The sequence below is a fragment of the Lepisosteus platostomus genome, chromosome 26 (assembly GCF_059453375.1).
Source record: "Lepisosteus platostomus isolate fLepPlt1 chromosome 26, fLepPlt1.hap1, whole genome shotgun sequence".
Lineage (NCBI taxonomy): Eukaryota > Metazoa > Chordata > Actinopteri > Semionotiformes > Lepisosteidae > Lepisosteus > Lepisosteus platostomus.
The window spans coordinates 9666135-9679033 of record NC_142636.1 but is presented as its reverse complement, the minus strand read 5'-3'; the positions used below and the strand labels follow the sequence as shown (position 1 = coordinate 9679033).

Here is a 12899-nt window from a genome sequence, read left to right as displayed (position 1 = left end):
TTATTGATCTGGAGCAGCTAGAGTCGATCTCAAGCATGTTGGTCCAGCTCGGTTTTCATTCGTCACTAGAGTTCCCCTCCTTCGGAGGCCCAAGGCACCGTGCCTTCAAACCCGGCGGGGCCAGAGGCAGGGGGTCTCGTCCCCACTGCCACTCGCTCGGCTCAGCGGGCTGCGGCTGTCCCAAGTGTCTAAGGGATAGGAGGGGGAAGACACCGGCCCGCGACCCCCCTCCTCCTCCCCCTCTCTCCGCCCGAGTCCGTACCTCTGGCCGGCCGTAATCGTCACGTTCTCCGGAGGCAGGGGGATGGTGGACACGCTGGAGGCTGTGAATATCTTGGTCTCCGAAAGCTGGGGGAAGAAAATAAAGAGGAGGCGGGGGGGGGACATTAAAAACAAACCGTCAAGAACGGCCGCCGCATGTTTCACTGTCCAGGCTGTGATAATGGGGGGGATTTCTCTGCGTTTCTCACCGGTTTTCCGTTCAACATCTCTGGAAGAGACGGATTACTGGCGGGAGGACTGTTCGGATTTTGATTTAGTTTAAGGGCGAGCGTTAAGTGCTCAGCTCCAAGGGTTTTTATGCTTTTCAGGGAGAAAGGTGCCCCTCAGCTGGGATGCTGTTGGCAAGGTTCTGGGGAGAAGACAAGACACCCGCCTGAGCCCCCTGTACAGCTGCCTCGGTCAAGAGGAGCAGCTGCTGGCAATGCTATTACATGACCCTGTGGCCCTCAGAAAGGTGAGCGCAGAGCCACACTTCTGATCTTCTGGGGCCCTCCGGTCTCGTTGGCACAAGGGCAACGTGGGTAATACAGCCCGTGTTCAAACCCACCCCACCGGTCAAGGCTGGGGGACAGCGCCCTCGCGCCCGGTGACGAGCGATCGGACAGCATGGGCGAGCCGAGAGAATGCAGACCCCCCCCATGTCCATCACCCCGATACTCACGTCTTCGTTCCAGTCCTCGGTGCCCCACTCCTCGGTGGCCGTCCTCCAAGCGCCTGGGGGCAGCAGGGGAAACAGACACGAGAGAGAGAGATAAGAGAAAACCCTGAGACGGACGGACAGGTTAAACAGGGGCAGGGGAGACTGATTTATTCTTCCTCCTTCACACCACAGCAGCTCTGGAAACACGGCACGCACAGCTCAGCGAGGGTGGATTTTAAGAGCAGCTAAACGAGCAGAGCCTTCGCACTAAATATCTGCAGGTCTGTCATTTCTGCACCCCAGGGTCAACGAGGGAGGCCAAAGAGCTGCGTGCTCACAGCTTAATCGCCACCTGATCCGTTTATAGGGAGTTTCAGAAGGCAGAGACGGGTGTGGGGTGGCTGAGAACATGGACTTGTGAAAGGAAAGTCCCCCCCCAGACAATGAGCATGGAAAATTATGGGATTGTAATATACAGAGAGTAAAAGAAAAATAACCAAAAGCTAAGGGGTGTCTTATCTCCAGGACCTCAAGCTTCACTGGAAAGGGAGTTTTCAGTAGATTCAAGGACAGTTCTGCAAAACATGGACAGCTGGTCCGGTGATCGAGGCCCAGGGCTGATACACCAGGAGGGTCCTAGTTGAATTCCCCCAAGCTCTGACCTTCACTGAACAATAAGTTTGTGTTCTGTCCTTCAGGACCAACCGGTTTCACTCTTCTCATACTAAAGGGCATAAATTAAATTGGCTACATTACTCTGCTCTCCTCCCCACTGAGAGCTGATGTGTGGGGAGCGTTGTGGTGCACTATGGCTGCTGTTGCATGACCCAGGTGGGGCTGCACGCTGGTGGTGGTGGAGGGGATCCCCATTACTATAAAGTGCTTCGAGTGGAGTGTCCAGAAAAGCGCTATATAAGTGTAAGCAATCATTATAATTATTAAATGGCTCTTTCTGTACCATTCCAAGCCTGGGTCTTGAGGGAAAACAAAGGGTACCGAACAAATATCCGCTCAAGACCTGGAGACAGACAACATTCCCAGGAAAAACAAGATCCAAGCAATCTTCCTTCCACAGTACCATGCCTTATATCCACAGATATTAACATTTAAAAAAAACAAATTCGAACAAATCAAGAAAAGTTATCCGGGGCAATGCTGCACCTGGATAATTATCGTACCAGGAGCAGAGTCAAATTTTCTGGGATAATTTGTCCCCTCACCCCCAGAGAACTCAAGCCCTGGAAGGGAAGAGAGAGACAAAGACGAAAATGAGGCAAAAAGAAAACAACCGCAGCAGCCTCCTACACCCAGAGCGAGCAGGGCAGGAGACAACACGCCCCCGGCCTCCCGGCCCTCCGGCACGACACGCAAAACTTCCGCACACACCTGCGGATACCGCGTCAAACCAAAACGCACCGACAACACAAGGGCCAGGGATTACAAACGCTTATGAGGCTGAGAAAAAATGAGCAATGAAAGAACTTTCAAGCCCAAAACCATTAAAAACGTAAAGGGCGGTGCAGCACTGATTGTATACTCCGCAGGGGTTTCAGAGAAGTGACAGCTCGAACCCCCTGCTCTCCCCCAGACTCCTCTACAGTATCACCAGGGGTCTGTATCTCCCGCCTCAGTGTTTGGGCCTGTGCTGTGCCACGGCTCACAGTAACTTTCTGTTTTAGAAACACGTTCCACTGTAAATGACTCGACGAGCCCTGATCTAGGCCTGAACTTACTCAAAGCCCACAGCCCGGCTCTGCTGCTCGATGCCACTGGGGCATAAGGGGGGCCTGTAAACCTTTCGGCCTCTCGGTTAAGAGCTAGAAATCGTCGACACCTCGGCTCGTAGCGGCCCCCCTGTACTCGAGCGGTGAACCCCAGTTCTACCCTCAGCAGTGCAGCTCTGTGGCCAGTAGGTGGTGCCCAGCCTCGAACCCGCCGCCGGTGAACCGCAGAGCTCCGCCGACCCCCCCCCGAACAAGACTGCAGGGCCCTGGGTCGAAGACGGAGACCTCGCTTCTTAAACCGCCGACGTGGGGGACTTACGGGCGCCGTCGTCGGGTTCGAAGCTGCCCGTGTTGTTCCACGTGTTGCTGCCTCCACTGTAGCTCTCCTCCGTGCTCGCGGGCTCGGCGTAGTCGGCGGGGTTGAAGGTCCTGCCGGCGAGAGAGAAAAAAGGCCGCCCCGGTTACCGTACAGCCCGCTCCCCCTCCCCTTTCCTCCCCACCCAGCGGCCCCGCGACACCCGCTCTCCCGCGGAAACAGGCCCGCCTACAAAACCCACGCTCCCGAGAGGCTGCGTCGGGCCGCCGGGGCCTTCTTCGCCCTGGCGATGGCGGGGGCGTGGCGGACGGGATTCCTATCAACTCCAGACCAGGCTGCCGCCTCTAAGGGCCCTTGGCTTTCCTGGGAGAGCAGTTAGCAGGTCTGATTGCGCCGAGCAAGAAGCCCCATCACCACCCACCCCCACCCCCCCAAAAACTGCAGCAATGCATAAAAGGGACTCGATCTAAAACAGCATCTGAGAAGGTCTGCCATCTTCCTTACACGGCACGCAAGAAAGCGGAATTAACTTGGCATGACGGTAGAGGCTCACGGAGGCGTTAACGGCACCAGCACGAGGGCCTGTGGGGTGAGAGAGCCAAGATGGCTATGGCTACAGCTACAGCTACATCACCACCACCACCTCCTCCTCCTCCCCCCCCCCCTCCTCCTCCTCCTCTTCCCCCCCACAGCTTCTGACGCCCGTCCGCCCTGCACTGAGGGACGGCGGAGATGTGGCCCTGAAAGCAAAACAGCGCCTCGCTCGGCAGTTCCCAGGGGGCAGTGGGGCCGGCCCTCCTCGTCATGCCAAGGGTCCACGTGATTCGCGCTCCGCTCCAACCCCCCCCCCCCCCCCCCCGACACCAAAAACACAAACCGGCGCGAGGTCACACTAAGGAGCGAGACACCCCGAGACCCGTTCCTGGAGAGCGCCCACCGGGAGCTGGGAGAAGGTGGTCCAATAGAGCCAATCTGGGTCGCCCACACCTTAGATGGGACAATCTGCTCACACAGCAGCACCCCAGGACCTAGAACACCCCGCCCTCAAATTCTGAGCGTGCTGAGCTACTGAGCCAGGCACACCAAACAGCTGTTCAATTCTCCTCAGAGTGTAAGACGACACAATCACGATAATTAAACCGCCCACTTCCAATCCCCACCCCCCACCCCACCCCACTTCTCCCTTCTCTCTGCCCTGCTCGGCCACGTGTCTGAGCGTCGGACTGTACGGGGCACGCCATTCACAATACTCACCCGTCGTCTCCTGAAAAATCATATCTTGACCCCTTATCAATCTGGCTTTAGAGGAAAAACAAATGTAAAAATTACGGCAGGCCGGGCAGCACAGAGTGAAAATAAAACAGCACGAGTCGTCCAAGGGGGGGGGCAAAGTTTAAATTTTCAGTTAAGAGTGAAATAAGACATGTACAGAGCCCGGAGATGGCTCTGGGCTATGATGTGCCACTGGATACTCGCGGTCCCAGATACCGAGGCCGATCGGTTCCTAAAGGAGGCACGGCTGTGCACTGTGGGACAGGAGTGTCGACATTTTCACAGAGTTCCACTGCATGCAAGGAATTCAAGAACAAAACACTGCATGTCAAAAGCACCCAGGAGGAGAAAAAAAAAAACCTTGCAGCTGACCCACCCCGGCAGGCCCGCCTGCGTCCACGCCAACGCGGACCGCTCCCACGGGTTAGTCTGGCTGCACAGACATTACTGCAACACACATCGCCCCCCCCCCCCCCAACAGGGGCAACCCCGATTAGTCAGTCTGGCCGGGGGCGGTGCCGTCCCCCGATCCCTGCTTCCTAAGCCGCGTGCTGCAGACAACATGCGAAGCCTTCACCAGCCCACCAGCCCCGAGACGCGCTGTGCGCCTCACTACCACGGGGAGGACTGATCTCCCTATGTGATAACCTGGCACAGCTCCGGTCCTGCAGGACCTAGAAACCGAACTGACCCAGCTCTGCCAGCCCCCCCCCCCCCACCCGCGCTGCCACGCTCAAGACCACAGTCCAGGGCCCCAGGCTCTCCCGCGCGGCGGAGAGGGGGGGGGCCGCCGTCGGGATGGGACGCATTTCAAGTTACGCCTAACGGACCCGAGAGCCGCCTTCCTCTCGGCGAACATCCGCACGTACCGAGGCACGCCTTCGGTTTCGGAACGGGGAGAAGGGAAAGCGGCAGGCCAGGGCAGCCGGAGAAGTTGTGCCGGCCTGCAGGCTGCGGGCCCCCGGAGAGGCTGGCAGGTGTGGGTGTGTGGCTCAGCCCCATCAGCCACCGCGCTGGGGAGACGCCCAGGGCAGGCGGGCGGTTTACATGGGGGGAGGGAAAGGGGCAGGTGTCCCACTCCTGGAGGTCCTCAGTTTTTCCCCCAAAATTCACCTGAACTGTTTGAGCAGAACCCTCTTGATGAGCCACCACTGGCAGGCGGGAGCCCAAACTGGGACTAGTCACACCCTGCACATGGGGGTCAGGGGTCAGGGGTCGGGGGACAGCGCCCTGATCTCACTTGATCTCCCAGCCGGAAGAGAACGCTCCGGGGTCTCCGGATCTCGAACTCCCATGCCAGGGCTTCCCAGTCCTGGAGATTCCCAACGCCCACTGGCTTGATTACGCCTTGCTAACTCTGCCACTCCCACAGACTAGCAGCTTCCAGGTCCATCCCCATTACCGTTACAAACTAAACCTGGAGGCGTCCAGAACTGCAACACTGGACTGGAGACGTGGGGTCCGATGAAATAAACTGGGCCCAGCTGGATGAGAAACCTGGCAGGCGGCAGGGGCGGAGAGGACCTGGACTGGGAGACCGTGACGTAAGGGGTTAAACTGCACACCAAGCCAAAGCTGCATCTCAAGCAGGGGCACAAACACACAACACAAAACCAGAGGTGCCGTCACCCCACACTCGGCTGAGGTCAGTGCTCCCACAGCCCCCTGGAGGACAGATTTCCAGACGCTGTCGGCGCACAGCTGGACACCCCAATGAAGTCCTGGGAGGGTCTTCGGAGTGAAAGCTGGTCGATTCCCACCTACAGCCAACTCCCTCCCCTCTCCCGTTTGTCTTCTCTTTTCAGCGTGGGAATAAACCTTTACTTGTCCCGGTGCAGCTACCCACTCGAATTACCTCCCTCTCGTCCCACTGGAGAACAATCTACCACCACGAGCCAATTTGTCGGAAATTTGTCGTCCGTCTGTCCACACCCCTCCCCCAGGGCCTGGAATTGAATTTTTTTCCCCCCCCAAAACAATTCCCCAAGCGTTGGGGGACACGTGGGAGCACCGACGCCGCCTCGCACATCCCTGCGGGACGGGCATCGGGATGAGAAGGAGACTCCGCTCGGGGACCGAGCAGCTTGACGTCGCTGCCTGCCCCGGGGTCCTCGAGCTCCGAGCCCGGGAAGCCCGCGCCATGGGGCTGCCAGAAGCCCAGCGCCCACAAGGAAACACTCAGTCCTGGTACGTCCAGGAACAAGACCGGCGGGAGGGGGCTGTACAAGCGTGAGGCTGTCACGCTGTGCTTCTCCAGACACCCCCCCCACCGGCACAGCCGGTCACATCCCGAACGGGACTGGAGTCCCTGCCGGCCAGGGCAGGAGGAGCAGGGGGGGGTTAAGCCTCCGGCTGCCCAGGTACACACAGGAGTCGCCCACAGCGCCACTCCCCCCCCCCAGGCCTGTAGCCTCTGGAGGAGCCCGTTTCGGGGGCCTGTCCCAGGAGAGGACAGCCCTCCAGCCGCTTCAGGAGCCCACGGAGGGCACCTCTGTACGGGCCGAGCCAGGCGAGAGCCCCTCTCTGCAGCTCTGGCCCTGTTCAAGGCGGTGGCGGCGCTGCGCTGACGGGCACGGCCGCGGGCCGCTCGGCGGGGGCCGCTCCCCAGACAGGGGCCCCTGGAGTGTTTCCTCGGGAGCGCTGCTCGCGACACACGGACTCGGAGCCCGCAGCCCCCACTGCTGCACGAGGGGGGGGGGTCTCGCTCCCACCCTCTGCCCGGAGAGCTGGACGGAGCCCTGACTTACCCCATCCCCTGAGCCGAAAACCTGCCGCCCCGCCGTCCGGAACCACCTGACGAGAGAGAGAGAGAGAGAGAGGTCAGCCAGGCGCAGCCAGCGGCACGAACTCAGGTCCGCGGCCCCATCACGAGCCCCCTCCTGAGCACAGGACAGGCTTCCACACAGAGCCGAGGCGCTGAACTCACGGACACGAGAGGGGTTTTTTTTGGGACTTACCTCTGCCTCTGCCCCTGCCCCGGCGCCCGCGCTCCATCCCCCGGCCCGATGGCCCGCCTGCCTTCGCTCCGTCCAGCCCGTTCTCCTGTCCGCGGACTGGGGGGGGGAGAGAGAGATCAAGCTTTGCACTGAGGCCACAAACAGCCCAGAAAGGCCGCTCAATTTCTGTTCTTAGCATCACTCCTGCCCAGTGGGGGGGGGGGGGGCTAGACAGCAGAGCTTGGAGAAAGTTCATGCACGTAGCTTAGCTTAAAACAGGACCGTTCTGGCGTGCGGGGAGGGGGGGCCCCCCCAACTCCAGACAACTCAAGACCAAGACACAGGGCCGCCCTCCACAAGATCGGGTTTCTAAAAGTATGTCCAACAGGGAAGGGAAGCGCCTTCCCTCCCCCCTCCGCCAGCTGGGCCAGGCCTCTGCCCACACCTCCTAGCGCGGCACATCAACCAGCCAACGACCCCTCATTCCCAGCAGTCCTTGCTGCGCCGGGGGGTCCCCGTGTGAGAGGAAAGGGTGCAGACTTGTCATGCAGAACCAGGTACGGCGGGGGTCCGCCTCAGACCCCTGTACCACTTTGGGTAGGAGAGAGCGATAAGCGTCCATGCACTGCCCTGATGAATACTCCAAACCTCCCTGATAACTCACTGAGGGGGTCCGAGTCACAGGACTCGGAAACAGCCAGGTGTCCTGTGGGGGTCGGAAGTTGCTTCATCTTTCAGACCGGAGCCGAAAGAAAGCATCTGGACTCGACCCCCCCACGTTCGCGTTTCTCTGGCACACGCTGTCGCCCCCTCACGACTACTGGGGAAGCTGTGAAGGGCCTTACTGGTGTGCTGCAGTGTCGGAAAAGCCCGAGAGGAGATGAGAGACCAGGGAGAGCGTCTCAACGCTGGCGAGTCAAAGGTGAGCGTCCCATCAGGCAGTGCAAAAGCACCCCCACTGGCAACTCACCCCGATCGGGACCGATAATCAACCTGAAACCAAGCGCACATCAGCAAACCAATACTGCCCGGCATGGAGTGTCCATACACGGAGCGCCCTCTGCTGGCCACTAGTGGCGTGTACCTCTCTGCTGTCCACAGAGGTGAGCTCTGTGCCAGCTGTAAAGACTGCCTGCCCCCTTTTTCCCCCCACCACCCCAAGGTGCTGGGAGTCAGGCCCACCCAGAACTTGACATCACACCTGACTCCCTCAGGGGCAAGGGAAACACGGGTTCAACAGGAAGGTAGAGACACGAGCTCCAACTCTACTCACGCTCAAGGGCTCTGGGAGCAGGCAGCCCCAAACAGCCCCCCCAAGACTCCCTGCTCGAAACACCAGATCTCCCTTAATATTCAACTCGGGGCTCCTGAAGTTTAAGGGGGCTGGACGGGCCCAAGGCCAGCAGCCCCAGCAAGGCAGAGAACACGTTTCAGACTGAAACGGTCCCTGCAGCAGCCCAACAGCGCCCGGTTCCCCCTCCACCTGAGCTCCGTCTTCACCAGGGCAGCTCCCAGCCCTTCAGTGACTCCAGGGAGCCGGAGCTCAGTACCCCCGGCAGGGCCGTGGCCGTGCCGGTTCGAGAGCGAGGCCCTGGCGAACGTGAGGCCAGCCGGGCATCACCCAGGGGTGTGCAACCCCCCCCATATCCCACACAGCCACATCAACCTCTGGAATTAATGGCTGAAGTGAACCGATCAGCTGATTAACGACAGACGTCCCGCTCGCGCCGGTGGGGGGGGGGGGGGGGGGGGGGGAAGAGATCGAGAGAGAGTCTCCTTACACTCGCGGCCCCGGCTGGCGCCCCGGCCCCTCCGGGGAGGAGCCCCTCCGCGCCGGCGCGCTGCGTCCCGCTCCCTCTCGCGGTTCTCCTTGCCCTCCTCGCTGGCCTCCGTCTGCCCGCCGTCCTTCTGCCCGGACACGCCCTTCTTCTTGCCCACCATCTCCCAGGAGTCCTGCGGCACAGCGGGGGGACTGGCGTCAGGCGGCGGCTCTTGCCAAGCCTCCGGGACTCCGCCGACGGAGCCGCCAGGGGTTAAGAGTTGTGGGGTGCCAAGGCTGACACCCCTGAAACCAGAGGGGCTTGCCTCCTTTCCCTCAGCTGGAACTCGGAGTTCGACGGAACCTGGCTTATCCGACAACCCCCCCGCCCCCCCACGAGACTCACGGTGTCGGGGTTCCCCTCCAGCAGCACGTTGATGGCTCTGTTCACGTCGCCGTTGCAGTCGTGAAGGGCGATCATGGACTCGTCCTGGTTCTTCCCCGTGATGTCGATCAGCTGGGGGGAGGGAGGGAAACGATGAAGCCAGGTTTTTTTTTAAGCATCGACTCCCATCTCGGATGGGCCGGCAAAAAAAAAACCCAAACAAAATTCGATCCCTTCCTGCCCCTCCAGACGCCCACGCGCTGGCGTCCTGACCGAGACGGCGGTGCCAGCCGACGCCAGGCGGGAGCACCTTGTCCTGGCCTGCCCGTGCACGCTCCTCCCCCCACATCCCCACCTCCCTGACCCCAGGGGTCTCCGAGCCCACGGAACCGCCCCTGGTCTGCAGCTTTCCACGCCAACTCCGCCCTGGAGGACCTCACTCGGCTCTTTACTGGCTTAACAGCTTCTGCCGGACCCTCAAGTGCTGCTGGTTTGAAGACCCCTGTACACCTCCTGGGGCCCCTCGCACCAGGCCCGAACACACAGGCCTCGTCCTCTCCCGTGTAACGCACGGGTGCCAGACCCTGGTGCCGGAGAGGCAGCCCGGCGGCTTTAATAAGCGATCATTTTCTAAAGAAGGAGCACACCTACGCCATCTTGCTCAGTTAAGGGGATAAACAAAACAATTTCGGCATCAAGACTTTTTTTCCTGAAGCTAAAAAAAAAAAACACTCCTCATCTTTGGGAACAGTTGATGTAAGGCATCCCCCAGCACAGCTCTTCCTGCCTGTGTCCCCTGCCCCCATCATCACTGCCTACCCACTCCTCTAACTCATGCCCTGCGATGGAGGGCAAGGTCAGCCCTTGGATCTGCTTTCTGAAGATTCGGGGTGGGGGATCCCCAAGAGCACGGCACTGCCGGGGAACAACCAGAAAGGAAAGGGGGGTGGGGTGGGATAAGATCAGGAGGGATGTGGGGGTCGGAAGTTGCTTCATCTTTCAGACGGAAGCCGAGAGAAAGCATCTGGACTCGACCCCCCACGTTCGCGTTTCTCTGGCACACTCTTTTTTGCCCCTCACGGCTACTGGGGGAGCTGTGAAGGGCCTTACTGGTGTGCCTGGGGCAACAGGAACCAGGTCACTCCGACTGCACGGCTAACCGATCCGGTCCGGGTCTTACCAGCTGCAGGACTCTCGTACAAAAGGACCTGGACACAGGAGGCGGAATGTGCCGGGATAAACAGGGACACCCATAAGCTCAAGAAAAAGACCAAGCCATTGGATTCCCTGCAGAAGGTACTCTCGTAAAACCCGGAGCGGATCAGACTGCTGTGCACGGGGAGCCTGACCTGCCTTACTGTGCAGATGAGTATTTGACTGACCTCACACTGAACTCCGCATCCTTAAAAACCCCTGACCACTGATCAGAACAAAAAGGAAAAAAGCAAAATTAGGCGCGGAAGGCCACAACTCACCTGTTTCACCTTCTCCTCGAAGTCGGCGTCATTGTGGTCCGAAATCATCTGTGCGAGTCGGATCTGCTCCGCGGTGGCCTTGGAGGAAGAGGAAGAGGAAAGAGGTCCAGAGAGAACACAGGGTCACCAATCCCAGTCAGGAGAGCCCCCCATCAGGCCCTGCCAAGGGAAGCCCAGCCGAGAGCAGGCCACCCCGAGTCCACGGGATACGCCACAGCCCTGAGTCAGGGCTGGAACTTTCCCAGGTTTTTCTGAAGAATTAAGATGCTAAAAGTAATGCCCCTTGCCCTCTGCACCCCTGGGACACTGTTGCCAACCACAGATTAACCCCCTGCAGTGGGTACTGGTGCAACCAGGCACTCAGACCACTGCTCTCTCCTGCCCTCACAGGGGCATGGGGCCACAAAGGGCAAAAGCAACTCAAAGCAGGGAGAACACGCACCGGCGGCCCGCTGAGCTGCCCACTGCTGAGGTGGCACAGTCAGCACAGGCCCGAAGCAGGCCAAGTGTAGATGCATGATGGGATGCCCCTCTCCGCCGGCGGACCGATGCGCCTGGGCCACTCTGACTCGGCACCAATAGATGTCAACCCCCCCCCCCCCTCAAATCCCGATCCGTCCCTCAGCAGCGAGCTCAGCAGGACGCCCCGGCTGCCGCCAGCTCACCGCGCGACCCGGGTTCCGACCAGAGACGCGCGCCGACGCCGCGGGTCCCAGCCGGCTCCTCTCACGGATTCACCGCAGGGAGGAGCCTCTACACAGCCGCACCGACAACCACCCAGGCCCCCTTAACAACCAGCACCGGCCCCCCACCTGCCCAGCCCCCCCCCCCCCCACCAGTACCTGTGGCCGCTGCTTGTGCTGCGTCTGGCTCTGTGTCTGCGTCTGCTCCCAGCTCCCCCGGGCGCGGCTGCTGCCCACCGACGTCATCATTTACAGTATATACAAATAACAGTATTTACAAAGGAAAAAAACACCTGGAACACAAGACAGACAGCCTGTTAAAAGCAGCCCGCGACCCCCCCCTCCTCCGCAGCGGGCGTCCACGTCTGGCCCTGCAGGGCCCCACGGACTAACCCCCCCCGCCCCTCAAGACCACCCACCCATCCGCCTGTGCAGGGGTTACAGGACCCCAACCTCCGGCCCCCTGCTTCTACCCGAGACACCCCACCAGCTGGAGTCAGCCCCCCTCCCACACCCCTCGATCCACGGGGTCGCCGTGTTTGTGTCGCCTCCTGCCCCCGTCACCCGAGGGTCCGGACAGCCGGGGGGGGGGGGCTACCGGAGGAGCCGCTGTGCCAGCAGGTCCCCCTGAATTAATACCCAGCCGAGCTGGAAGGAAGACCTGCAGACACTGGGGCCTCCAGGGTCAGGACTGGACAGCCCGAGCCTCGGCCGGCCCTCTGCACCCCGGCCCCCGTACCCTTCCTGCGAGCCCAGGCGGAGGACGTGACCGGATCGCGATCAGACAGCCTCCGAGAGAGGACAAGCACGGCCTGCAAGCCGCAGCTTCCAGGGTGCTGCGCTGTCCTGCTAAGCGTTGCCAGGACAACCACTTCACACCCGCGAGGGTTTCAACGGGGGAGAGGACGCGACCGTGTGACACAAGCACAAAAACCCAGGCAAGAGAAAAAGACACCGAAGCTGCTGGGGGGACTGAACAGCCATCGAAATCCCAGAGAGGGTGAAAGGAGACGGCCAGCCCCGAGCTGCTGGAAGAAAGAGAGGGGGGAAAAAAAACAACAACAAACAAACTGCCGTTTATATAATAGCTGCGGCCAAGCCTCTTCCCTCGTACTGGTTGTCCCGCCGCCCGGGTTTCCCCGGAAAAGGCCGAGGCGCCGGTCTCCAACGAGCGCTGACAACCGAAACAGTCACCGCCGGCGGCAAGGCGCCCTGCTCCCGGAGCCGAACCGGCCTCCCCCCGCCGGAGCTGGCGGGACGGTTCAAAACACACACACACACACACAACGACGACCACCACTACCGCAAAAGCGTTCACGGAAATCAAAAACGGACACAGACGCCCCTCTCTCTCTCTCTCTCTCCTGCCTGAACTTTTCTCACAGCAGGAAGAAGAACCCGCGGAGGCCCGACGTGCTCACGCGACT

At 60.5% G+C, this 12899-nt stretch overlaps 1 protein-coding gene across 9 annotated transcripts in view; it reads right to left on the bottom strand.

Annotated features, from left to right (window-relative positions):
* Window positions 1–12899, bottom strand: part of ubap2l (ubiquitin associated protein 2-like) — a 32747-nt gene that overhangs the window by 18368 nt on the left and 1480 nt on the right. For 4 of the 9 annotated variants that reach the window (XM_088620744.1, XM_088620743.1, XM_088620749.1 and 1 more), the window contains exons 2-12: window positions 11632–11765; window positions 10790–10867; window positions 9336–9446; window positions 8952–9123; window positions 7192–7287; window positions 6982–7027; window positions 4217–4261; window positions 2966–3075; window positions 2101–2160; window positions 944–996; window positions 263–348 (exon numbers count right to left, since the gene is read on the bottom strand). In XM_088620744.1, the coding sequence (XP_088476870.1) occupies window positions 263–348; window positions 944–996; window positions 2101–2160; window positions 2966–3075; window positions 4217–4261; window positions 6982–7027; window positions 7192–7287; window positions 8952–9123; window positions 9336–9446; window positions 10790–10867; window positions 11632–11721 (947 nt within the window). In that variant the 5' untranslated portion in view covers window positions 11722–11765. The remainder of the gene's footprint in view (window positions 1–262; window positions 349–943; window positions 997–2100; window positions 2161–2965; window positions 3076–4216; window positions 4262–6981; window positions 7028–7191; window positions 7288–8951; window positions 9124–9335; window positions 9447–10789; window positions 10868–11631; window positions 11766–12899) is intronic. The other 5 variants (XM_088620746.1, XM_088620750.1, XM_088620748.1 and 2 more) reach the window with 3 other exon arrangements.